The sequence below is a fragment of the Lissotriton helveticus genome, chromosome 1_1 (assembly GCF_964261635.1).
Source record: "Lissotriton helveticus chromosome 1_1, aLisHel1.1, whole genome shotgun sequence".
NCBI classification, from domain to species: Eukaryota; Metazoa; Chordata; class Amphibia; order Caudata; family Salamandridae; genus Lissotriton; species Lissotriton helveticus.
In genome coordinates, this window is record NC_136057.1 from 144,718,304 (window position 1) to 144,745,915 (window position 27,612).

The 27,612-nt window shown below is 49.9% G+C and overlaps 1 protein-coding gene across 4 annotated transcripts in view; it reads right to left on the reverse strand.

Moving 5' to 3' along the window:
• The window catches only part of CLCF1 (cardiotrophin like cytokine factor 1), a 1,651,704-nt gene that overhangs the window by 1,312,387 nt on the left and 311,705 nt on the right, over nucleotides 1-27,612 (reverse strand). For all 4 annotated transcript variants that reach the window (XM_078658627.1, XM_078658384.1, XM_078658468.1 and 1 more), the window contains one exon: nucleotides 2,166-2,295. In XM_078658627.1, coding sequence (XP_078514753.1) covers nucleotides 2,166-2,194 — 29 coding nt within the window. In that variant the 5' untranslated portion in view covers nucleotides 2,195-2,295. The remainder of the gene's footprint in view (nucleotides 1-2,165; nucleotides 2,296-27,612) is intronic.

Consider the following 27,612-nt stretch of genomic DNA (forward strand, 5'->3'; position numbering starts at 1 on the left):
GTGCTCTCATATGTGATAATGAAGAAAATGGCGGCTCAATTAATTAAAATATATATTTATATATTTTTTAACAAATCTTTTTATTTAACAATCGCTCTAGACATCTTTTGCACACATAATACAAAGAGTACACATATTTCGATCTGTTGATTCCTAAATTCACAGGTTGATTCCTAACTCATATAGTCCAGGGTTCTTAAGGCTGCTGGGATTTGAGGCTTACTCACATTCTCTGATCTTCCCTTATCCTCCCCACCCCCCCTCTAAGTGTCCCCTGTATGTTCTCCACTATCCCCAGATCTTGTCCCATTTTACTGGGCATCCTCTGGCTTTATATATTACTTTCTCGGCCTCAGAGCACCAATCCAAGTCTTCCACCCATTCCAAAAGGTCTGGTAGTTGGCTCACCCCCCACTTTTTGGCTATGTTTCTTTTTGCCACTATTGCTGCTGTTTTAAGCCATATTAGTGTATATTTGGGACATTTTACCTCACCCGTAATGCATAGTAGTAGCCATCGCGGCTACACTGGAATCTCTAAATCGGCGACTTCAGACATGACTCTTGTCACCTCCTTCCAGAAGTTACGAATGAAACTACAATCCCAGATAATGTGAAAGAAGGAGCCTATTTCACCACACCCCCTTGCACAGTATTTGGATAGACTGTGGCCCAGTCTATATAGTACTATTCTTGAGGCGTTTGACCTGTGGAGAATACATAGCTGAATGGGCCCTTATGGCTACCGGAAAACAAACAAGGAGTACCACCAATGTGGAATCGCCGATTCCTAAAGGGGTGTGTGGATGAACAAAAAGAGAGAAAGTATTCCTTTTGTTAAGAAACCCCTCACTCACCACCTAGTGGTGACATGCTTCATCATCGGGGTCCACCCTAATGACATAGCGTCATCAGGGTGTGCTACAACACCTGTTTACAGTGGAGCAGGTTGTGAGTGGGGGTGCGTGAAAGAAAAAGTAAGTGTGTTAAAAATTGTCCTGGTTTAACTTAGAAAAATAGAATTGTATTTATAAGTAACTGGACAATGTTAAAAACAAAGTGGCGAGATATAGTGAGGGTGATTATGAGCCCATGTATCTCTATGTGTTTGATGGTCTACATGTTTCAACCTTAAAGGTGTAGGTTCACCAGGTTTTCTTCAGGACCGATGCCCTGAGAGTGGATGGTATGCGTCCCCTAAAAGGCGCACCCGGTCCTACTCTCTGGGACCACAAAGGTGGCAAAAATGTGCCTGTGGTGTGGGCTTATACCCAGTGGGTAAGCCTAAAAAATCAAAATACCTGTAAAGGAAAATAAAGACTAATGTCAGATATTGATCCTATTACAAGCCTGTTACGTAGTGCAGTGTCTCACATTCGTGGTGAACCTACACCTTTAAGGTTGAAACAAACCTGGTGAACCTACACCTTTAACCACTTCAGCGCTAATGACAAGGGTAACTCGTCATGGACTTTCCATTGATTTCAATGGAAAGTCAATGGAGCTCGTCGAGGACCCTTAGCAGCCAAGTGGTTAAGGTTGAAACATGTAGACCATCAAACACATAGAGATACACGGGCCCAGAATTACCTTCTCCCAATCGTCATCCTCTAGGAGTCCTAGTTCTGTTTCCCAAGCCATCCTCAGGGAGTCTATGGGATTAGTTGAGTTGTAGATAATTTTCTTATATGTTAATGAGGTGATCTTTGATAACATTGGGTCCATTGGTGAGTGGTCCGGGAGAGTCTCCCCCCTCTCTGATGTGTTGGCGCAAAGCATGGCCTAGTTGTATGTACTTGTATCTTTCGGTGTCTGCCATTCCATTTTCACTTTTTAGGTTTTCGAAAGTAAGATGTGCCTGTCCCCTCCATATATCTCCCAAACTTTCAATTCCCAACACTTCCCTTTTTTAAATAGTATCATTGCCCCCATTTCCCCCATTGCTTATGTAAGTACGCCTTCTACTTGTGTGTGCTTACAGTGTTCACCAACGACTCTTTGATTAGTGTGTATGAATATATGTCAGTGGTGTATGGAAGGCAGAGAGATGAAAGACCGTGTGCACCCTCACAAGGTAACGAGAGGACGGCCCTAGAGTCATACAAAGTGACTGCAGAAATAATAGTTTCCGTTGTGATTCACCAGTTAGAAGGTTGCACTGGATACCTTTCAACTATGGGGAGAGGGTGTGGCATAAGGACCAGAGCTGCCGACCTCGGGACGGGAGAACCAGGTTCCTGTCTCGGCGTGGGGTCATCATCCTGTGATTTTGCTCAAATCACTTACTCTCCCGTGCCTAACAAAAATAAATGAGAAAAAAAACCTCTTTGAACATTAGCCACAGGAAAACGAGTCTACGGAATGAAACAATACAAGGTAAAAGCGATAGCCCCCTCCCCTCCCAATATTAAATTCCAAAATGTCACTGAATTATTTTTACTGTCCCATATATGTGGAGACACTTAAATTCCAGAAGTCATTCATGTTTCCCATACGTTTCTCGTTGGTGAATGATGTTACGTGAATGGTATACCGGGCTAATTGTCATATAGCAGCATTGTGAAGTTCTTCAATGTGTAAACGTATGTTCATGTAGCCACAAGAGAAGTGACTCCGTGTGTTCATAACAATATTTGAGAATACATAGATGTTTGAAATTGCTGATAGCTTCACCTTGCTGTCATGTGTACAGTAAGCACCTACTCAGATATTTGGTCACAGTTGCATAATCGGGTCAGGTGAGTGGAGGTTGGATCTGTAAAATAGCACCCTGTGTCTAAGCCTGTTTTCTCAGTTGCATCTGTAGCTGAACGAACCTCTTCTCTGCAGTCGTACTAGTGAAAGACCCACTAATGAATAAAAACCGTAATATCCAAAATCTTACTAACACAATACTGGATCCTGCTACCTTTCATTCTGACCCCCTTACTCACTAATTAATACTACATCACTCACTTTTGAAATCCAGCCAAAAATTATCCCATCTCAACCTGAAATAAACTTGATTAATTTAAAAATGTCCATTATCCTTGAAGTGTGCCGGACAGACCCTATCATAAAGCTAGAGTTTCAACAGAGTTATCTGGAGTGATAGAATAATTCTGGTCTTAGCTTTGGTGTAGAACCTATTCTATTTGTATTAGAATAAGGAATGAGAGACGGGAACAAAGCTACAACTCGCAACACATGTTATTCCTTTATAAAGATAGCGTCCATTGCTGTGCATCCATTCACCCATTTGTTTCAAAGAGAACATCAGTTCAAACATATTACACTTATGTTTTATGCAAGCAGGTGCACTTTTATACTAGAACAAGAGTCACATATTTCTCCCAAAAGGACTTGACGCAGCACGCATTGACCTTTTTATTAGGTCTTGAAAATAATGCATTTTCATTCTCATCAGAGAAGGGGCAAACCAACAGAATCATTCAGTATCCCAGGCAGAGTGTTTTTATCACCGTACACCTCTTCCTTTGTCCTTCGATTGTTACTTCTTTGTCGTCATCTACCCAGTCGGTCTTTAGACAGACTTCCTCTCGTCTCTACGGTTGTCTCTTCCCTTATCCTCACTTTCTCACCTCCCTTACCCTCCACTTCTTTTCGCTCTCCTTTCTCTCCTCTGCTAATGTATTGCTGATTGTTTGATGTAATGTGTAATTGTTGATCTTTTTCTGTTATACTGTTAAACTACATTGTTGCACTTCTTTTCGTTCCTCCTGTCTTCTCCTCCCGTTTCCGCCCTCTATTTATGTCTCTCCTTCTCCCCTCTCTCAATGTATTGAGACTGAACTTTTTTTGTCTGATGCCAGATGGAGCTATCTGGTTTAGCTATAGAGGAGATGGGCCGTGGATTCCCTCCTTGGTCATCACCTACCCAGTCGGTCGTTAGGCAGACTTCTTTTCGTCTCTCCGTATTGTCTCTTCCCTTATCCTGCCCCATCCACTACTTTTCTCGCTCCTTTCTCTGCTCTCCTAATTGTATTGCCTATTTTTGGGGGATTTATTGTGTAATTGTAGACCTTTTTCAGTTAAATCGTTGATTTTCTGTTATATTGTTGATCCTCATGTAAAGCGCTCTGATACCTCCGGGTCTAGCCAGCGCTATATAAAACTCTTTAAATAAATAAATAAATAAATAATGCTGCTAGGTATCCCCTTTCTCCCATAGCCCAGTTGTCTGCTCTAAAGGCCAGGTCGCTATGGTCAGTGAATGCTCAATCATTTACTACTGTCAAATGTGAGACCCAGTAGTATTTACGCATGTCTGGAACTGCGAGCCCTCCTTCATATACTCCCATCTGGAGTTTACAAAGAGCTATTCTGGAGCTGCCTCCATCCCATAGGAGCTTTCGCAGTTCGCTATCGATGTCCTAGAACACTTTCCTTTCTTCTGTATTTTATATGGGGTATTTTATAAGACGTATAGTAGCCTAGGTAATGACATCATTTTGAAAATCATCGCCCTGCCCATCAGGGACACGGAAGTTTTCGCCAGCATTCCATATTGCTCTTTAGTCGCTGTATTTGGGGGGTCCAAATTGTCTGGTGGAAAGTCCTCTTCTCCCGTTGATATCTGAATACCCAGGTGTGTAAACTTTGTTTTAACTACTAATGGTGCCGTGTCTGTTAGTCTCAGAGGGACAGCGCCCATCAAGGGGAAGATGAGGGACTTGTTCCAATTTATTGTGTATCCTGAGTAACTACCGAACAGTTGGAATATATGGGGTACCCTGTGTACTGACCTGTACGGGTTAACCAGATATAGGAGTATTTCATCCGTGTACAGGGATATTCTGTCCTCCAAGATACCACTCCGTTGACTCCCACTCTTGCCCATGGGTCTTGATACAGAAGTTTTACCCATGTGCAGATGTTTGGTCCGAAGCCCAGTCTGTCTAGGGTGTCAAACATGAACTGAAATTCAATACTGTCGATTGCCATTTGTGCATCCACAGAGAGGAGCACCGCCTCTTCAGTTTGTGTCGTTTTTGTCCAATGTAGCACCCCGTATAGCCTTCTAAGGTTAAGCCCTGTACCCCTGTGGGGCATGAACCCCGACTAGTCCGGATGGGCCAATGGGGAGATAAGAAAACAAGTTACTTACCTGTAACTTTGGTTCCCCAGTATTGGTAACTTTCATAGATTCCCATGCTTTGTATCATTCCCCGTCGTCGGAATGGGAGCCTCGGTAGTATAAAAACCATAGGGACAAAAGAGAAACCCAGGCCTAGGCCTCATCTCATTTTGTATCCTATCACCCTCTTTTTGTAAAAAGAGACCAAATTTTTGCCAGAACCAATCAGAGCAGCCTCACCCTCTGGAACCTTCCTGAGAGAGCTCAGAGCCTCAGATTTTCGTAGCCGTTGTGCAAACCGCCACTAACTCTGTAACAAGGCTGAGCTTTCCCCGGGGAGGCGGGTGGGCGCATGGGAATCTATGAAAGTTACCAATACTGGGGAACCAAAGTTACAGGTAAGTAACTTGTTTTCTTGCCCCAGTATTGTAACTTTCATAGATTCCCATGCTTTGTATCAGAATAGTTAGCAGTAAATTACCCAGAACACATTTTGTAAATACATGGCATCACATAACCATAGAAGCAATATAGAAAACATAGTAAAAACCAACAAAATGTGCTCACCAGGATGAAGGGATCGTAGGGAAAGCTCACCTCTCAATGAAACAGATTCCGCAGGACTGCCTGACCAACAGCTGCATCATCTCGTCCTGCCGACTCCAGGCAGTAGTGTTTCGTGAAGGTATGCGTACTGCTCCACGTAGCTGCCCTGCAGATGTCCTTAATGGCCACTCCTGAAAAGAGAGCCACAGAGGAAGCCATCGACCTTGTGGAATGTGCACGGACTCTTCCGTCCAGTGGCTTGCCGGCCTCCTGATGACAGAACTGAATCGCACTGGAGATCCAGCGAGAAATGCCACTCTTTGTCAAAGGCAACCCCTTGCGAGGTGCGCTGTAGGACACAAACAACTGAGTTGACTTCCGAAAGGGACGTGTGCGCTCCAAGTAAAACTTTAAGCATCGTTGAACGTCCAAAGAATGGAGCGTCCACTCCGCCGGTGTAGAAGGGTGTGGAAAGAAGGTTTTCAGGATCACCGGTTCATTCAAGTGGAACTCAGATGGTACTTTCGGGATGAATTTGGGATTGGTCCGAAGAACCAGACCTTGTCGTGTAAATTGCAGGAATGGATGTACTATGGAAAGCGCCTGAAGCTCACCCACCCGCCTCACTGATGTGAGGGCCAGAAGGAGGGCCAGCTTCCAAGATAGGAACTTCAAGTCTGCTTTGTGCACAGGCTCAAACGGAGCTTTCATGAATTGCGCCAATACCAGGTTGAGTTGCCACACTGGAGGAGGAGGTCGGACTGGCGGATACATCCGGAATAATCCTTTCAAGAATTGTTTCACAACCCTAGAGGACCATAAGGAAGGACCTGAGGAACTGCGCCGATACCTTGATATGGCTGCCAGATGCACCTTGATCGATGAATTTGCCAAGCCAGACTTAGCCAGAGATAGCAAATACGGCAACAACTGATGAGGTTGGGAAGTGTAAGGATGGAGACCCTCCCGTTGACACCACAAGCAGAATCTCTTCCATTTTGCCTTGTAAGTTTTATTGGTACTTGGTGCTCGGGCCTGAGCCAAGACCTCTCTGCATTCCTGAGACAGTGTTAGATGACTGAATTCTCTGTGTTCAGGAGCCACGCCGTCAAGTGGAGGGATCTCGGATCCGGGTGGAAAACTTGCCCCTGAGTCCTGGACAAGAGAGACGGAATGGGCTTCAACTGAATTGGAGGAGCTTGGGAGAGCCGCAGTAGTTCTGTGTACCAGAATTGTCTGGGCCATGCTGGAGCAATTAGAATCATCCTGCAGGGTTCCGCCTTCATTTTCTTGAGAACTCGAGGAATGAGGGGAATGGGAGGAAAAGCGTAAAAGAACGCGCTGTACCAGGCCATCGAAAGAGCGTTCCCTAGGGACCCCTGATGGTGAACCTTGCTTGCGTAGAACCGGCATTTGGCGTTCTCCGGCGAAGCAAAGAGGTCGATGGCAGGCGTCCCCCAAACTGAGAACACTCCGTCTAGAATGGATTGATTCAACTCCCACTCGTGAGTTACTTCCGTCTGGCGACTCAAGGCGTCCGCCTGGACATTGAGAGTTCCCGCCAGGTGCTCGGCTCTCAGAGCGATGTTGTTGAGAATCGCGAAATCCCAAATCCGTTGAGCTTCCGCGGACAGAGTCTGTGATTTGGTACCTCCTTGTTTGTTTACATAGTGCATGGCCGTCGTATTGTCCGTCCGGACCAGCACTGAACGGTTGCCCACTCTGGGCAGAAAAGCTTGCAAGGCCAACCGAATGGCTGTCAGCTCGAGGAAATTGATATGGCACTGGCGCTGACTTAGACTCCAGCGGCCACTGACCTGAAGCTCTCGGAGAACTGCGCCCCAGCCCTCCAACGACGCATCTGTGGTCACCACCATGGGCGAAGGCGAGATCCTGAACGTCAGGCCTTGGGTGAGATTGGTTTTCTGAAGCCACCATTCGCTTGCCGTCCTCATAGCTGATGTCACGACCACTCTGTCGTTGAATGACCCCTCTGCCTGGCGCCATTGCTTGTCTAGCTCCTCCTGCAGAGGACGCATTCGCAACCTGCAATGCGGTATTAATGGTATGCAGGATGATATCGATCCGAGAAGGGATTTGTATTGGCGGACCGACAGGAATTTTCTGCTGCAGAGTAGATGAGCTGAAACCATTAACCTTTGTTGTCGTTCCTCTGATGGACGAGCTGTACATTGCGTGGTGTCCAACACGGACCCCAGGAACCTGGCAGTCCTGGAAGGCAGTAGGACTGACTTGCTTTCGTTCAACTGAAGGCCCAGGCAGCGGAACAGATGGAGGCAAGTAGACACTGCTTGCGAAGCTTCCTGGAACGATGGTGCTTTGACGAGCCAGTCGTCCAAGTAAGGGAGGACCTCGAGAGATTGCCTTCGAAGAAAAGCCGCCACCGGTGCCAATACCTTGGTGAACACTCTCGGTGCCGACCGAAGGCCGAATGGAAGCACTTTGAACTGGAAATGGCTCTTGCCCACTGTAAAGCGAAGGTATTGTCTGTGAGCTGGGTGTATTGGAATATGGAAATATGCGTCTTCTAAATCCAGCGACGCCAAGAAGTCGCCCGGATTCAAGAGAGGAAGAATTTCCTGGAGAGTGACCATCCTGAAGGAGAGTTTCACGAGATAGGTGTTGAGCTCCCGAAGATCTAGGATGGGACGCCAAGTGTCTTTCGTCTTCCGCACCAGGAAGAATCTTGAATAGAACCCCAGGCCCCTCTGAGAGAGTGGGACCCGTTCTATCGCTCCTTTGAGGAACAATTGATGGGCTTCTAGGTGGAGTAATCCCAGATGTCCTGTGCGGATGGCGTCCGGAGCTCGCGTTGGAGGGAAGTTGTGAAACTCCAACGTATGTCCACTCTCTACGATGTTGAGGACCCACTGGTCCGATGTTATTGACTTCCAACTGTCCAGACAAAGTGATATCCTGCCCCCCACTGATGTGATCGGGAGGGGAGGAACAGTAGGTAGAGCCGGGAGGCCGCTATTGTCTTTTGGTGTTATCGCGACCTTGTCGATGTTGCCGGCCTCGCGGAGGGTTGCGAGAGAAAGATGCTGACTGTCCTTGTCGCTGATTCGAGTATTGTGGTTTGTAGGACTGAGAAGACTGCGAGGAATATCGTTGTTGGTTTCCTCTGTAAGACACAAATCCTCTACCTCGTGCGCCCCTAAAGGGGACCTTGCGATAGGTGAGCGAGCCCAAGGACTTTGCTGTGTCCGTGTCCTTCTTTATATTCTGCAGGGTATCGTCCACATGTTTCCCGAACAGCATCTCCCCATCAAATGGGAGATCAAGGATTCTGTTCTGGACCTCCTGCCGAAACCAGGTGGCCTTCAGCCAACCCTGACGCCGTAACACAGCGGAGCCGGCCAAGGCTCGAAACGCCGTGGAAGCAATGTCCATTGCGCAGTCAATTACTTCTGCAGAAGATTTTTCTCCTTCTGCCAGTACCTTCCTGGCTTCCTCCTTAGTGGGCTCAGGTAACAGTTCCACGAAGGGTTCCATGTCGCACCACATCTGGCGGTCGTAACGGCCCAAGATGGCAAGTGCATTTGCCGCCCGAACTAGTAAACTGGCCATAGAGGAAAAACGCTTTCCAACATTATCAAGACGTCTGCCGTCTTTGTCCGGAGGTGTGGTCAACGGAGTGGACGGATTCTTTGACTTGCTCTGTGCCGCCTGAGAGATCACTGAGTCAGGCTTTGGTTGACCAAGGAGGCAAGCTGGACTGCCTTCCGGAGCTTTATATTTCCAGCCTGGGGAGTACTGGAATCACCGTGGCTGGACTCTGCATGATCTTCATGCCCTCCTCCCATACATGTTCGATAATGGGAATAGACTTGACGGATCTTTGATATTGTTCTTTAAAGTCATAAAGGAAACATTCAGATTCCTCTTTTGATATAGGTAAACCAAACCTCTTAGCTGCCCGCTCCATCAGATGATGAAAACCCCCTATATCCACCGGAGGGGAGACGGACGTGTCACGACTAGAGGCGTCCGGATCATGCGGTGCACTATCCCCCTGATCCAAGTCAAGGTCCTGCAACGGGTCAACCCCAGTGTCCACCTGTATCACCTCCTCATCCGAAGAGGTATCCTGAGGGACCGGCTGAACTGGTAAGGGATCCGGAGTACGGACACGCACCAACGCTGGCCTCGGCGGTGGTGAAGAGGACCTCACTGGAAGACTAGTAGTCGGTTGTACCTGAGGTAGGACGGGAGGAGCAGTAGATGCAGAGTGTCCCGGCTGCTCAGACGGGAACCGCTGGCGATAATCTTGAAGCATCATCTGCAAATCAGAAATAAGTGAAGAGGGCATGGCCACCATGCCCTGTCCCAAGACCGGCGTGCGTCGTTCCTCCTGACCATATGGGTGGATAAGCTGGGCATCCGCCCGCTCAACATACTCCTCCGTGTCCGTGTCCTGCATCTTGACATGCAATTCTGATGGACTATATGCAGGGCCATAAGTGTCATCTTCCTCCATCTCATCCTCCTCAGAATCATCATCCAACAGCATTGTTGGCACATGGTGAGACACTCGTCGTGGAGAAGTCATCTCCGGTGTAATTTTCATCTTCCGAATACTTAACACCACTCTTTGGCCCGTCGACGGGCTCGTCGACGGTGCCGTCGTCACCGGAGCCCCGGTCGTCGGCGGAATCGTCGACGGGATTACAGACTTCGTCGACACAATCTTCACCGTCGACGGTCTCGTAGACGAACTCGTCGTCATCACCATCCTCGTCGGTGTGGAAGTGGTGGTCGTCGTCGACGTTGTTTTCGTCGTCGACGCGGCCTTCGACAGCAGCTTGCTCGTCACCGTCGTCGACGTGGCCGTCGTCAGCGTCGACGAACTTGGGATCTTGAACGTCGACGATGTCGTCGTAGACACCCCTGCCGTCGACGATCCCGTCGACGGTGGAACAGAAAGAGCGGGAACTTTCACTGATGGAACTGTCGTCGACGTACCTGGTGTTTTCGTCGTCGACGGACGCTGTTTTTTGTCCTGAGTAGAGCCAGAAGTGACAGCAAGGTGCTTGTCACTGGATTTACTCTTCTTGGATGGAGGAGAAGGAAGAACAGCTTCCTTTTTGTCCTTCAAGGCTGTAACACCACCAGCAGCCTGTCCCTGCCTCTCCTTTTCACTTCCGTGAGGAGATTGAAGGGGACCAGCCTTCTCAGACCTATCAGAGATCTTGTGAGAGGCATGAAGAGGGGCCTCCGATGTAGAAGCTGCAGTAGGCGACCTACCCCTCTGTCTTGATCGATGGGAGGAAGCAAAAGATGTGGAATCCTCCTCATCTGAAGAGATCACCTCCTTGCGAGTCTTCATTTTCTGCAGCCAGGTTAACAAACGACCCTCTCTGTCACGAAGAGTCTTGGTGGAGAAGGTCCTGCAGATCTTGCAGTCTGGGGCCTTGTGGTCCGGATACAAGCAGTAAATACAGTTCTCATGCTTGTCCTCCACAAACAGACGTTTTTTCCCACAAGAGGCACAGGTGCTAAACAAGGCCTTCTTCTCCTTGTCAGACATCTCGAATTTGAAGAAAAATGTAGAAGAAACAACCAGAAAGTTGAGAAAAACTGAGCAGAGCTCAGAGGAGACTCCCTAGCACAACGTGCGGTAGAAAAATCTGAGGCTCTGAGCTCTCTCAGGAAGGTTCCAGAGGGTGAGGCTGCTCTGATTGGTTCTGGCAAAAATTTGGTCTCTTTTTACAAAAAGAGGGTGATAGGATACAAAATGAGATGAGGCCTAGGCCTGGGTTTCTCTTTTGTCTCTATGGTTTTTATACTACCGAGGCTCCCATTCCGACGACGGGGAATGATACAAAGCATGGGAATCTATGAAAGTTACAATACTGGGGCAACCATCCATAGTCTGGTTGCTAGTGCCTTTGCCAGCACTTTTGCCTCGGTATTTAACAATGATATTGGCCTGTATGACCCACACTCGACCGGGGATTTACCTTTTTTGGGGATTACCACTTTCGTGGCTGTGCACTGGTCCAGGGGAAGTTTCGCTTTTCCCCTAGATTCTTGATACATATATAAGAGATGAGGCAATTTTACTTGCTACGCTCTTCGGATGTATACTTCCAGAATCCAGCATCTGTCACTATCTATTTGCTCCAGCCAGATCATTGTGTTGGCTTTGAATCCTACAACATATAATTTTCTCTGGTTGGCTAGTGCTTGTGCTCTCGCCTTTTGTTACCCCAGGTCTTTTAATTCCTGTCTCGAGTCGAAGTTGTTGCATCGTAGATTTGTCTGAGTCTCTGTTTTCCCATGTCTCTTTCTCCAATCGGCTTATTCCTGTTTCAAGTTCTTCCGACTCTCGAGCTTGTTCGTTTTTATATATGCCTATTTGTGCCTGGATATACCTGGATATACCCTCTAATCACAGTTTTGTATGCCTCCCACAAGGTGGAGACCGACTCCACCGAACCCTCATTGTCTTGGAAGTATTGTGTGATATGTACCTGTACTTTTTGCACAAATTGCTTATTTCTGAAGTGCCATGGGTCTTTTCTCAGAGGTAGTATGGTGCTTCTTGCTGGTCCCTGTAGCTATACTTCGATCGGGTAGTGATCGGAAAAATCTTGTGCTTTGCGTATGGCGCCACAAAATTGTCCTGCCTGTAACATAAAGTGTGAAGATATAATCTAGTCTGGAATTACTCTTGTGCGTGGCCGCAGTATATGTAAATTGTCAGCTTACTGGGTTGTGGGCACGCCACAGGTCGATCATACCCATCACTTCTATAAAGCCTTTCAGTGGTTCTTTACCAATTGTCCCTGTGCCCCCTGTCAATCTATTGAGCTGCAGGTCATGTCGCCCCCTACAGATGAGATTGCCCAGGGGCGTTTCGAGTATGGTACTCCCCAGAGGGTGCCACTATGTAGCGTTGGAGGGATGTACATCTAGCAGAGATTTAGAGGTCTATTTGGATGGCGGTCGGAAAATCACCCCGACAGCCATGGTAGCGGGAAAAGACCGCCTGCCAGGACTGCTGCATAACCGCCGGTCCAAATCCGACCGCAACGGTACAATCGCAGCCATTAACATTGTGGACATTGCTGCTGCCAGCAGCACCGTCGTGATGTCAAAAGGAGCATGTCCTGCATTTCCCTGCACTGCGTGGCAGGCACTGCACAGTGCCTGCCACCTGTTTCAGGGACATGTAGGGGTACCCCCCAGTGCACCCACACCCCCCCAACACATGGGTACCAACAGATAACCAAAAACAATTTTGATAGTTCGAGTTATTTGCATTATTAAGATTGATTAATGATATGCATTACTATGTACAGAATATTGTTTCTGCACTGTGAATGTTATCATTTGACATGTATTGATTAACTCTCGAGCAAATTGAATAAAATTACAGTTTGCATAATCGTTTAGCCTTGTGTATCTTTATTAACAAATAGGGTTAAAGAAAAAAAACAGTGAACAGTGCATGGTACTAGCAGGTCTCCCTGCTAAGTTTATTGTTTCCATAGCTTAGGCACTCGATGCACAAGTTACTTACCTTCGGTAACGATATATCTGTCAGAAACAGTAGTTAGTGTTAGATTCCTTACCTTAAAATAACCCCAGGCGTCAGACTGGATCCGGAAAGTTTTGCGTAGCAGTACCCCTGCGCGTCGGTAGGCGTCGTCTGTGGCTAGGCGTCCGTCGTCGGTGTCGTGGTCGCCGGAATAACGTCGTCAGAGTGCCATAAAACTAGGGCCCTCAAAGGGAAATACCTTAACCCTAGATATTGGTCCACAGAACGGGGAGGATGGGTGGAGCAGTAAGGAATCTAACACTAACTACTGTTTCTTACAGATATATCGTTACCGAAGGTAAGTAACTTGTGCATCTGAAAGAAACAGGTTAGTGTTAGATTCCTTACCTTAGAATAGATATCCCAGCAATACCAACCCCGGTGGTGGATCTGCGGACCAAGATCACACCAGAAAGTCCTGGAGAACGGAACGGCCGAAAAAGACATCTCTCCGGACTTGGCTGTCGAGGCAGTAGTGTCTAGCAAACATGTGCAGCGAGGCCCACGTAGCTGCCTGACAGATGTCCTGCAAGGGGACACCCTGACCCTGGGCAGTAGTAGCCGCCGTGGCTCGAGTGGAATGGGCCTCAGCCCAAAAGGAGGCTCCTTCCTAGCCAAAGAGTAACAGATCTTGATGCACAAAACGACCCACCGAGAGATGGTTCGTTTGTGCACCGCCCGTCCCTTCTTCGCGCCCACGTAACCAACAAAGAGCTGGTCGTCCACCCGGAACTGGCGAGTGCGATCTAGGTAGAAGGAGAGCGCACATTTTGGGTCCAGACGATGGAGCCTCTCTTCCTCCTTGGAAGGATGCGGAGGCGGATAGAAGAAGGGAAAGGTGATGGACTGCCCAAAGTGAAAGGCCGTAACCACTTTGGGCAGGAAAGAAGGACGAGTTTTTAAAACAACTTTGTCCGGATGGACAGAAAGGAAAGGAGGCTTAGAAGAAAGAGCCTGGAGCTCACTCACTCTCCTGGCAGAGGTGATGGCAACCAGGAATGCAGTCTTAAGAGTCAGAAGACGAAGAGGGCAATTGTGAAGTGGCTCAAAGGGAGCACACATCAGATAGTTTAGAACAAGGTTCAAGTCCCACTGAGGCATCACGAAAGGAACAGGAGGGAACATGTGTGTGATGCCCATCAAGAATCTATTTACAACAGGGGACTTGAAAAGAGAAGGCTGATCAGAAAGCCTCCAGAAGGCCGAAATGGCAGAGAGATAGCACTTAAGAGTGCCCAGAGCAGAGCCCTGCTGGGCAAGAGAAAGAAGGAAGAGGAGAACCTCTGAAAGGGGGGCAGAGAGAGGATCCACAGCCTTTGCTGTGCACCATGCCACAAATTTGTTCCACCTGCAAGCGTATACCGATTTTGTGGAGGGACGCCTGGCTGCCAGAATCACATCACAGACTTCAGGAGGCAAGTCAAATGGCCTCAACTGTCGCCGCTCAATCTCCATGCATGTAGGTGGAGACTGGACAGGTTCGGGTGGAGGACCGTCCCCGCTGCTGCAACAGAAGGTCCTCCTGAAGAGGCAGACGAATCAGGGGATCGGCAGACATTCTGAGTATCTCGGGATACCAGTATCTTCGTGCCCAGTCCGGAGCCACAAGGATGACTTGGGCCCGGTCGCGCCAAATCTTCTTCAGCACTCTGGGCAGAAGTGGTATAGGCGGAAAGGCGTACAACAGACCGCAGCTCCACTCGCGACAAAAAACGTCGGCGAGTGAGTGCCGCCTTGGACATTCCAACGCGCAGAACTGATGACATTGCGCGTTCTCTTCGGTGGCGAATAGATCTAACCAAGGCTCTCCCCACTGCCGAAAGAGGCCTTGCGCCACGTCCGAGTTCAGACGCCATTCGTGATCCATCATGCACCGACGGCTGAGTTCGTCCGCCCTGGCGTTCAGGGAACCTGACAGGTGTTGAACCACCAGGGTGACGCACTGGTGTTCCAGCCATGTCCAGAGGCACAGAGCCTCCTGACAAAGGGTCCACGACCCCACCCTGCCATGTTTGTTGCAGTACCACGTGGCGGTGGTGTTGTCCGTGAACACCTGCACTACACTTCCCCGGACAGAGGGAAGGAATGCTTTCAGTGCAAGTCGGATCGCCCGCAGCTTCAGAAGGTTGATGTGGAGCCGGGACTCCGCCAGAGACCGGAAGCCTCTGATCTCCCTCTCTCCCATGTGGCCTCCCCATCCCAGGAGGGACGCATCTGTCACCACTACGTGCTCCGGTTGGGAAAGGGAGAGAGATCTGCCGCTGACCCAATAGCAGTTTGTGAGCCACCACTGCAACTGTTTCGCAGCGCCCTCAGAGATCCGGATGCGGTCGGACAGGTTGCCCTGATGCTGTGCCCACTGAAACTTCAGGACCCACTGCAGAGCCCACATCCGCCACCGGGCGTGATGCACCAGAAGGATGCAGGAGGCCATCAGCCCCAGGACCCGAAGCGTCAACCTGACCGAGACTCAGGATAAGGGCTGAAAGTTCGGAATCAGATCCTGAATATCCCAAATCAGCTGTTCGGGGGGGATAAACTCGAAACTGCGCTGAGTCCACAACCGCTCCGATGAAAAGGAGCTTCTGCGAGGGGCACAGGTATGACTTTGGCACGTTGATGGAGAACCCCAGCAAGTGCAGGAGGTCGGCCGTAGTCTGGAGGTGGGAGACGACTGTTTGGGGCGAGCCCGCCTTCAACAACCAATCGTCGAGATAGGGGAAGACTGAAACCCCTATTCTGCGCAGATGAGCTGCGACCACCGCCATCACTTTCGTGAACACCAGTGGGGCGCTGGTAAGGCCGAAGGGGAGCACGGTAAACTGAAAGTGCTCGTGGTCTACCGTGAACCGCAAGTAACGCCGGTGGGCCGACAGGACGTGGATGTGGAAATACGCGTCCTGCAAGTCCAACGCTACCATCCAGTCTCCTGGGTCCAGGGCAGCTAGGACCTGAGCCAAAGTCAGCATCTTGAACTTCTCCTTCCGGAGGAAGCCGTTGACGCTCCTTAGATCCAAGATAGGGTGTAGGCCCCCTTTGCCCTTCTTGGGTACCAGAAAGTAGTGGGAATAGCAACCACATCCTACTTCTGGCCCAGGAACGTTCTCGACGGCACCCTTGGCCAAGAGGGCAGTAACTTCCTCCCGCAAAAGTTGCAAGTGCGGTGGTACTGCGGTGGCATGGCTGGAGGGGTCGCCTCGAAGGGGAGGAAGTAGGCCCCTTCGGACGATTTGCAGCACCCACATGTCCGATGTGATGGAGCGCCAGTGGAGGAGGTGATGGCGAACCCTGCCCCCCACTGGCGTGGAATGGGCCTGAAAACTCGGACTAGGAGGATTTTGAGGCAGATGCTGTGGGAGCGGATGTGGACTGACGGCGGTTACCACGTCCGCGACCGCGTTGAGGTTGGTTCTGCGGCCTGTGGCTAGCTGGACGTGTGGAGGCGCCCCTTCCTTGGCCACGAAAGGGACGAAAGGCGTAAGTCTGCTGGCGTTGGCTGAGGCCCAAGGACTTGGCCATAGCACTGGAGTCCTTGAAACGCTCCAGCGCGCTGTCCGCCTTGGCGCCAAGGAGGCAACGGCCACCAAAGGCACGTCCATAAGAGAGGCTTGGACATCGCCCGAAAAGTTGGCTGAACTCGGCCAGGCGTGGCAGCGAACCGCCACCGTCGTTGCAATCGCCCTGCCTAGCGAGTCCGTGGTATCCAGTCCACACCGAATAGAATATAGTGCTGCATCCCTTCCCTCCGCAAGGGCCTGGGTAAGCTTTGCCTGGACCTCCGCCGGGCACTGCGGCAGCACTTCCGCAACCGCATCCCACAAAGAGTGGGAGTAACGGCCCAAAAGACAGGCGGTGTTGACAGACCACAACACCAAGCTCAGTGAGGAGAACAGCTTCTTACCAAACTGGTCGTACCTTTTGGATTCCCGATCCGGAGAGGCGGTCGGGAACGCGGTCTGAGAAGTTGAGGCCTGGATCACCAGGCTCTCAGGGAGGGGGGGGGAACAGCCAGAAAACTGGGGTCGCCTGGAGCCGGGCGGTGGCGGCGGGCCACGTTTTGATCTACAGGGAGGCCTATAGAGGGTTTGGACCAAGTGCCCAACAGAATGTCAGTGAGGGCTTTGTTGAACGGCAGGAGAGGCTGCGAGGAGCTTGCCTGCGGTTTGAGCACCTCAGTGAGGAGGTTAGTCCTCACGGACACGACTGGGAGATCAAGAGCCAAAGCCTTGGCTGCCCTAGTCAACACCACAGTGTAAGCAGCCCCCTCCTCTGTAGCCACGGTAGGAGGGAAGACAAAACCAGTGTTGGGTGAAGTGTCCAGACCACTGGCCTCCCCCAGTTCGTCTGCCCAGTCCTGACTCAACTGGCACTGCAGTGCCAGAGGGCCCTCAGACCCCTCCCAATCCCCCTCGTCATCCATCTCCTGAAGGTCAGGAAGAAATGATGGAGCCGGGTCATCGGTGAAGGGCTCACCGATCGGCGTCGAAAACGGCGCAGGGCGGCGCTGGTCCAACGCTGGATCCGGACGGGGTGGGGGTCGGGGACGACAACGCCCTAGGACAACGCCGAGGGCGACACCCTTGGTGAGGACGTCGGCGGTGGGGTCGTAAGGTCGACCGGCGTCGTCACGGATCCAGGCCTGGATCCTGAGGAACCCTGCGGAGTAGGGACCGAAGTTGTCGACGGCGCCTGGGCCGAAGCACCCGATGGCACCGGGGCCGAAGCTGCATGCAGCGCTTGCGGAGGCGCGTGGGCGGTGTCGCCCGAACCCCCGGCCGCGTTGCGCGAGCATCGGGGGGAGCCAGAAGAGCGATGCCGCTTCTTCGACTTCTTGTGCCTCGACTTACCTGAGGACTTGGAGCCCGACGAGTGGTGCCGACTCGCCGAGCTGTGATGACTGTTGCCCCGCGACCGGTCCCTCGACCTCCTTCTGGACTCCTGGATCTCGAGGCGCCTAAGGGAACGCTCCCGCCAAACCTTTGACGTCAAGGTCCGGCAGTCGGGGCACGACTTGTCATCGTGATCGGCCCCGAGGCAATAAAGGCACCAACGGTGGGGGTCGGTAACCGACATCAGTCGGTTACAGTTGTCACAGGGTTTGAACCCGGGCATCCCTATCGGCACCGGAGTCGAGAATCTACTCGAGAAGATCCAAAATAGATCAAAAAAGTTAGTCAAAAAGTGACAAGGAGTACTGCTCTTCCCGGATCTGCGCTTGCTGGTTTGGAAAAAAGAAGAACTGACGTCAGCGTGCGAGGGCGGCGTCTAAGTACTCCGACGACGTCATTCTGGTTTGAACCGGTGTATATACAGGGCACCTTGTGTGCCCCAGGCATGTCTCATTCCTTTCAGGCCTCCCTACCTCAATACACAAAATCCTGTCTGGGGTGGTGCTAGCACCTCCCAAGGCAGGAAACCCTTTGTCCAGGCCATCCTCACTGGAAGGACTTCCAGCAGCAGGAGGTCAGACTTGTGTCTGTGGTGGCAGCATCCATTTTGTGATGCTGAGGCTCGAGTTAACTTTAACCGGGGTTCACAGTTACATACATGTCGTGTCCCTCTAGAAGGGTGGAATGCTACCCCCGTCGCCAGAATTGGCGAGGGGGTAGTATTCCAATTCGTATGAAACCTTACTCGACATGTTTTGATAATGTTATACCAGAGTTGGCATTTAACCGCGAGGTTGATAATGCACTTAAGAGTATATGGTATAGCGTTATCATGGAACAGCTATTAGGACTTGGTTCCGCAAGCTGCAAACGGGCTCAGCTCATGCCAGAGCACCATCTCACATAATTCCAAGCACTCTGCCTTCTGGATTGATAAGGCCTGCCATAGGAGTGACTGATAGGAATATATGTGTCCATTTTAGAGTTAGATATAGGTATACTATATCTACAGCAAAGGGTGTTTACACCACCTTGCCCCAGCTGTCATGCAGCCAGTTGTGTCAGATTTAGATGGCCATCCAGGGGTGGCATAATACATGCTTCAGCCCCTGGTAGGCCCTGGGTACACCTATGCCCTGGGTACAGGGACTGATAAGGTGGCCCAGTACCAATTGGTAAATGCACCTAAAGTACATGGTTGTCAATTTAGAGAGAGAACAGCTAGGCTGTGGGTCTGATTAGCAGGCCCACAGCCAGGGAAAGTCGTAAACCAATGAAGCAAAAAGCAAAAATCTGGGGTGACCATAGGATTGCAGACCCCACTCTCCTACATAACCCCCCCCCCAAACTTAGGGACATTAAACTAACCTTGACCAGGTGAGTCTTCCTGTTCTAAGTGGAAATACCTGGAGAGACCATCTGCATTGCCATGGTCAGTCCCTGGTCTGTGCTCCACTGTAAAGTCCATCCCCTGTAGGGAAATGGACCACCTAAGAAGTTTGGGGTTTTCACCCTTCATCTGATTTAGCCATAAGAGGGGCTTATGGTCGGTCTGAATTCTGAAGTGAGTTCCAAACAAGTAGGGCCTCAACTTCTTCAGGGCCCAAACCACAGCAAAGGCCTCCCTCTCTATAGCTGACCAACGTTTCTCTCTAGGGGTCAGCCTTCTGCTTATAAAAGCAATGGGCTGGTCATGACCATCAATATTCAGTTGAGAAAGAACAGCTCCCACACCTAACTCAGATGCATCTGTTTGGACAATGAAGGTTTTGGAGTAGTCAGGACTCTTGAGAATAGGTGCAGTACACATGGCCTGCTTTAGGTCATCAAATGCCTTCTGACAGCTAACTGTCCACTGAACTTTCTTTGGCATTTTCTTGCTTGTCAAGTCATTAAGTGGTGTCACAATGGACCCATAATTTTTGACAAACTTCCTATAGTAACCAGACAGGCCCAAGAAAGCTCTGACCTGTGTTTGGGTGGTTGGAGGAGCCCAGTCCTTTATGGCCTGTATCTTGCTCTCCAATGGTTGAACCTGGCCTCCACCTACAAGGTGGCCCAGGTACACAACCTGACTCTGCCCTATCTGGCACTTAGTAGCCTTAATAGTGAGGCCTGCCTTTTGCAGGGCCTCCAAAACTTTCCTCAGGTGGATCAGGTGATCCTCCCAGGTGGAGCTAAAGACAGCAATATCATCTAGATATGCTGCACAGAAGTCATCCAACCCAGTGAGAACTTGGTTCACCAACCTTTGAAAAGTGGCAGGTGCATTTTTCAAACCAAAGGGCATCACCACAAATTGGTAATGACCTCCTGGGGTAGAAAATGCTGTTTTGGCCTTGGCATCCTCAGCTAACCTGATCTGCCAATAACCAGCTGTTAGGTCAAATGTACTTAAGAAAGTTGCAGAACCCAACTTGTCTATCAGTTCATCTGCCCTAGGTATTGGATGGGCATCTGTCTTAGTGACAGCATTGAGACCCCTGTAGTCTACACAAAACCTCATCTCTCTCCTACCATCCTGGGTGTGAGGTTTAGGCACTAGAACTACAGGACTAGCCCAAGGGCTCTCTGAGCGTTCAATGACTCCCAATTCCAACATCTTTTGGACTTCTTTCTTTATGCAGTCCCTGACGTGGTCAGGTTGCCTGTAGATTTTACTCTTGACAGGCAGACTGTCACCAGTGTCCACCTCATGGGTGCACCAATTTGTCTGACTGGGGGTCAGTGAAAACATTTGCCTGAAGGATTGAAGAACCTGTTTACAATCCTCTTGTTGATGGGCAGAGAGGCTGTCAGAAAAGACTACACCATCTACTGACCCATCATCAGGGTTCTGAGTGAGCAGGTCTGGGAGAGGATCACTCTCTTCCTCCTGCCCCTCATCTGTGGCCATGAGCAAGCCCATGTCCTCCCTGTTGACAAATGCTTTGAGCCTGTTTACATGAAGCACCCTGTGGGGGCTCCTGGGAGTTCCAAGGTCCACCAGGTAGGTGACCTCTCCCTTTTGCTCAATGATGGTATGGGTCCAGACCATTTGTCTTGGAGAGCTGCTGGGGCCACTGGCTCCAACACCCACACCTTCTGTCCTGGATGATAAACAGTCAGGACAGCCTTTTGGTCATGCCAAGCTTTTTGAAGTTCTTGGCTGGCCTCAAGGTTTTTAGATGCCTTCTCCATGTACTCTGCCATCCTGGAGTGGAGACCAAGTACATAGTCCACTATGTCAAGCTTAGGCTTTTTGAGAGGTAACTCCCATCCTTCCTTCACAAGACATAGGGGTCCTCTTACAGGATGCCCAAACCGAAGCTCAAAAGGGCTGTAACCAACCCCCTTCTGTGGGACCTCTCTGTAAGCAAACAGGAGGCAGGGTAAAAGGATATCCCATCTTCGCCTGAGCTTCTCAGGTAATCCTTTTATCATCCCTTTGAGGGTCTTGTTGAATCTCTCAACACGCCCATTGCATTGTGGGTGATAGGGTGTGGTGAATTTATAATTGACACCACACTCCTTCCACATAGCAGTCAAGTATCCTGACATGAAGTTTGCACCTCTGTCAGAGACAACCTCCTTAGGAAACCCCACTCTGGAGAAAACTCCAAGCAGGGCCCTGGCCACGACAGGAGCTGTAGTGGTCCTAAGGGGAATAGCTTCTGGACACCTGGTGGCATGATCCACTACCACCAGTATAAACCTGTGCCCAGATACTGTTGGGGGGTCCATTGGTCCAACAATGTCAATCCCCACTCTTTCAAAGGGAACCCCCACCACAGGTAGTGGTATAAGGGGGGCCTTTGTTGTGCCACCTGATTTGCCACTGGCTTGGCAGGTGACACATGAGCGACAAAACTCTTTAGTGTCCTCAGACATATGAGGCCAGTGAAAGTGTGGGGCAAGCATGTTCCAAGTCTTGTTCTGGCCTAAGTGACCTGCAAGGGGAATCTCATGGGCTAAGGTGAGAAGGAAACCTCTAAGAGACAAGGGGATGACCAGCCTCCTGGTAGCACCAGGCTTGGGGTCTCTTGCCTCAGAGTATAGGAGTCCATCTTCCCAATAAACTTTATGGGCACCTGTAGCATTCCCTGCAGCCTCATCAGCAGCCTGCTGTCTGAGGGGTTCAAGAGAAGAACAGTCTAACTGTGCCTGTCTCAAGTCTGCCCTGGAAGGTCCCCCTGTCCCAAGAAACTCAACCTGTTCAGGCTCAAGCTCTTCTAGGACAGTTCCTTCTGGGGTCTTGGGGTCAGTCTCCTGGGAGAGCTGATCCTCAACCTGAGGCAGGGGGGAAGGCTCAGCCTTACCCCTACTGCTCTTTCTCTTGGTTAATGTCTGGTCCATTCTTCCAGGATCCAGCACTAGTTCAGCAGGGCATTTCTTGGCCTGTGACATGGTCACAGCAAGGACATGTGAGGAGAGACCTAGCATTTCTACATGAGTCCTGTACTCCACATCTGACCACAGTGAGGATTCCAAATCATTGCCCAAAAGACAATCTACTGGGAGGTCTGAACTAACTACAACCCTTTTGAGGCCAGTTACCCCTCCCCAGGAGAAATTAACAACTGCCATACTGTGATTGGTAGTGACATTGCTAGCATTGGTCACTAGGTAATCTGAACCTAGCATGATCTGGTCAGGGTCCACAAATGTTGGTGTCACCATGGTGACACTGGCACATGTGTCCCTGTAGGCCTGAGCCATTTTTCCATTTATTAAAGGCGTTTGTCTGTATTTGCCCAGAGTACTAGGACTTACAGTAGGGGTCATATCCATGTCCCCAGTACAAACAAGAACTGCCTGAGTAGGAATTCTAACTAAGTCAGAACCCACCTCAGTTCCCAGGGTTAACCCAACTATAGCCTTGGGAGATACACTACCACTACTAACTGTACTAGGGGGTGCAGGTGTCTTAGGGACAGTAGTGGTAGGAGTTTGGCCTTTCTTGGTGCACTCACTAAACCGGTGAGTCTTACTTTTACAGTATTGGCACCATCGTTTCTTAGGACCATCATTCTTCTTTTGGGAAGTTTGGGACCCACCCTCCTTAGATTGTTGGGGCCCTGTTGAAGACTTCTGGTCATTTTGCTTATTCTCATTACCCTTCTGGTCTGCTTTCTTCTGGCCACCACCCTGGTTCTGGTTCTGCTGCTTGACCCTTGTCCTGACCATCTGTCTGCCTTCTTTCCCAATTCTTGGGGAGAGGTCAGATCTGAGTCAATCAAGTGCTGATGCAACAACTGGTTCTGACAATTATTTAAGATTTGCTCTCTCATAATTAGATTATACAATCCTGTGTAATCAGTAACTTTACTTCCCAGTAACCAGCCCTCCGGAGCCTTAGTGGCACAATCAACAAAGTCAGTCCAATCTTGAGCCTGAGTTTTCTGGGTATCCCTGAACATCAACCTGTACTGTTCAGTGGTTAAGCCAAACCCATCAATCAGAGCAAGTTTCAAGACTTGGTAATCATTAGCATCCTCATCTCTAACAGTGAGGAGCTTGTCTCTACCTTTACCTTCAAAGGAGAGCCACAATATAGCTGCCCACTGACTCTGGGGTACCTGCTGTACTTTGCAGGCTCTCTCCAAAGCAGTCATCCACTTGTGGATGTCATCCCCTGTCTTATAGGGGGGCACTATTTTACTCAGGTGTCTATTATCAAAACTCCTGTCTTTATCCTTAGGGATATTGCTGCCACCAGTGGGGACTACCCCACTCAACTGTTGCTCTCTAGCAAATGCAAGCTTTTCTTTGGCAAGGGAAAATTCTTCCCTCTGAATCCTCAGATTAGCTTGTCTCATCCTTGCTTCATGCTCTCTTCTCTGAGGGGAAGTCATTCTCCTCTGGGGAGAAGTCCTTCTCCTCTGAGCAGAGGCATGAGAGTGCACAGATGTGTTAGAGTCCCTAGCATGAGATCTATCTCTTCTAACTCCAAGGTTAGGCCTGCTCAGGGTCAGAACTGGGGGTCCCCCAGATCCTTCCCTATGTAGGTCTAAGTTGGCCCTTGTAAGTCTGCTGACTAACTCAGGACCATTGTCTGCCTCATCCCCAGACGGATCCTCTTCTTCCTCCTCCTCTTCTATATTCTCTGTTTCAGGGAGGTCTGGATCTCCAAGGGTACCCTCTAAGGCTGGCATGTTCCCATCTGTATGAGAAGCCTTTCTAGCATCATATGTCTCTAAGAGACCTAACCGAAAGGGAGTGGTAGGGTTAGAACCCTGTTTCAATTTCCTGGAGGTACACAATTGTCTCATCTCCTGGAAACTGAGAGCTGCATATCTGGAAAGGACCTGTGGAGGGTCACTAACCACTTGGGGAGTCTCTGAAGACTCTCCATGGGTAGACATGCTTTCTAGTGAGGTGCAAGTGATGCACTTACCTACACTATGGGTTTTCCTACTGATCCCTTGCTAAGAGTTGTAGTCAGGGTGTGCTAGGCCCTTTCTACTACAACAGCTGGTTCAGTAGAACTCAGAGTATTTCTAAGCTTGTTATATGTACCTAGGTACCTTATGTGATCTTTCAAATGATATTTCAAGATTATATGTGGTAAAAACAACAGCAAGCTCAAATCCCACCGCTGCCACCAATGTGAGAAGTTGGCCTGATATATGATGCTCACTAGTTCTAGTGATCACCTTGTATCAGTCCAAACAACCCTTATGGTGATTGGTTGTAAGTCAACCTTATAGACCAGCTATCCTAATGGTAGCATGGACAAAGCAGTCTTAGGCTAAACTCTTTTGGCATGTGAAGCCAGCTGTTTTACCACAATATAACCCCTTGAATACCAAGTGAAAGGACACCACACAGGTTGTTATGAAAATAAACAGTATATTTATTAATAACAACACCTCTGAACTCTTTATGAGGTCAGAGGGCTAAGCACATGACAATCTCTTACGAAAAATACTACAAGTCGCATAAAATTACAAGGGTGCCCTAGGGGCACGACAAACCATATACTAAGTAAGTGGAATGTGAGAGTCGATAAAGGAAATGGAGCTGTCCAGAGGCTGTAGGATCGATGGGACTACCCTATACTAACTTCAGGTAAGTAATAGGAGGCCCACGGGACGCGTGTGCAGAGTGTGAACTCACACGCGAGATGCGTAACAACGTCTATGGACAGTACAGTTCAAGTTAAAGGTGAGTACGGACAATCCTGACAGGATAGGACGACAACGACTGTGGAACTGGACACTAGGACAGTTAAACTACCCTTGAGCACCGAAATGCTCTTGTTACCTCACCCACGGGCCGCGGGTGCATAGGGTTCAAAGTGCGTCGGGTTCTCGCGTTGAAGTCAATGGAGCCTGAAAGAAAAGATGCTGCAGGCGACCAGGAGGAAGATGTCCGGTGCAATCCAAGGTTGGATTGTTGAAGAAGGGAGACCTGAAAGCAGAGGGGACAATGTTCACAGTCACTAGCCAGTGACTGGAGTGGAACCAGGAAGGAACCAGATGTCGACGTCGCGATCAGGTGAAGAGTGGACGCTTGACTCTGCAGCCACGTGGACCAGGAGGTGTCTTCGACGACCAGGATGGAGGCACGAGCTGTCCCACGCAGGCTCTCGCTGTCGACGGTGTCGAATCCGGGCTGGGACTCAACAGGCCTTGGCAAAGGCAACCCACGCGGTGAGTGAAGAAAGCGTCTGGTGCGGACTAGGAGAGTCCGGGGTGCTCCTCTTTTGGAAGGGAACAAGGGCCAGTCTGGAGCAACCAGACCAGCAGTGAAGATTTCAAAGTTCGTCGTCTAGGAGGCCACTAGCCAGCCGGCAAGTGACCAGACAACGCGTCGAGCAGGAACCAAGCAGAAGGGCCCCACGCAGATCTCGTGGATGCTGGAGGGCTGATCTTCGGTGCAGGGGCTGCTCTGGGCTGGGGCTTCTCAGTCCCCAAAGTACTTGGTCGAGTTTACCTCGGAAATCGTGCTGGAAGCGAAGTGCAGGTTCGTTCAAGATGGCCGGTCCCACGTGTCTCGTCGCACCCACGGGTCTCAGCTTTGCTGTAGATGCAGGTAGAGGTCGGAGAGGTCTGGGAATCCGGGTCTCGTCGGGCTCTGAAGTCTGGATCCTCGAGGGAAGACGACAAAGTGAAGCCGCTGGACGCTTGATGGTGCCTGCAGTTGCAGGGTGGACACTCCTTGTCCACAAGGGAGATTCTTCAGTCTTCTGTGGAGCAGAATGTCGAAGGCCAGAGTTTCTTCTTGTTGAATAGTTCAGGATAATCTAATCTGGAATGTGACCAGCTCCTACCTTTATTCTCCTAAAGGGGGCTGCACTACTGACTAGGTCCCTCCCCTGGGTGGGACCAGGAAGGGGGGTGGTTACACCCCCTATCCTTTGTCCGGTTTCCTGCCAGAGCTGGGGCTGGGATGCCCCAGCAACTGGTTTGAACCGGTGTATGCACAGGGCACCTTGTGTGCCCCAGGCATGTCTCATTCCTTTCAGGCCTCCCTACCTCAATACACAAAATCCTGTCTGGGGTGGTGCTAGCACCTCCCAAGGCAGGAAACCCCTTGTCCAGGCCATCCTCGCTGGAAGGACTCCCAGCAGCAGGAGGTCAGACTTGTGTCTGTGGTGGCAGCATCCATTTTGTGATGCTGAGGCTCGAGTTAACTTTAACCGGGGTTCACAGTTACATACATGTCGTGTCCCTCTAGAAGGGTGGAATGCTACCCCCGTCGCCAGAATTGGCGAGGGGGTAGTATTCCAATTCGTATGACACCTTACTCGACATGTTTTGATAATGTTATACCAGAGTTGGCATTTAACCGCGAGGTTGATAATGCACTTAAGAGTATATGGTATAGCATTATCATGGAACAGCTATTAGGACTTGGTTCCGCAAGCTGCAAACGGGCTCAGCTCATGCCAGAGCACCATCTCACATAATTCCAAGCACTCTGCCTTCAGGATTCATAAGGCCTGCCATAGGAGTGACTGATAGGAATATATGTGTCCATTTTAGGGTTAGATATAGGTATACTATATCTACAGCAAAGGGTGTTTACACCACCTTGCCCCAGCTGTCATGCAGCCAGTTGTGTCAGATTTAGATGGCCATCCAGGGGTGGCATAATACATGCTTCAGCCCCTGGTAGGCCCTGGGTACACCTATGCCCTGGGTACAGGGACTGATAAGGTGGCCCAGTACCAATTGGTAAATGCACCTAAAGTACATGGTTGTCAATTTAGAGAGAGAACAGCTAGGCTGTGGGTCTGATTAGCAGGCCCACAGCCAGGGAAAGTCGTAAACCAGTGAAGCAAAAAGCAAAAATCTGGGGTGACCATAGGATTGCAGACCCCACTCTCCTACAACCGCCATGTAGCTGCTTTGCAAATTTCTGCTATGGGCACATTTCTGAGGAGAGCCGTAGTTGAGGCCTTCCCCTGGTTGAATGAGCCCTCAGGCTTCCTTGAAGAACTTTATTAGCTAACTGATAAGTCAAGGAAATACAAGAAACTATCCACCTTAAGATGGACCTCTTAGAAGCTGCCATGCCCATATTAATAGGACCATAATTGACAAATAA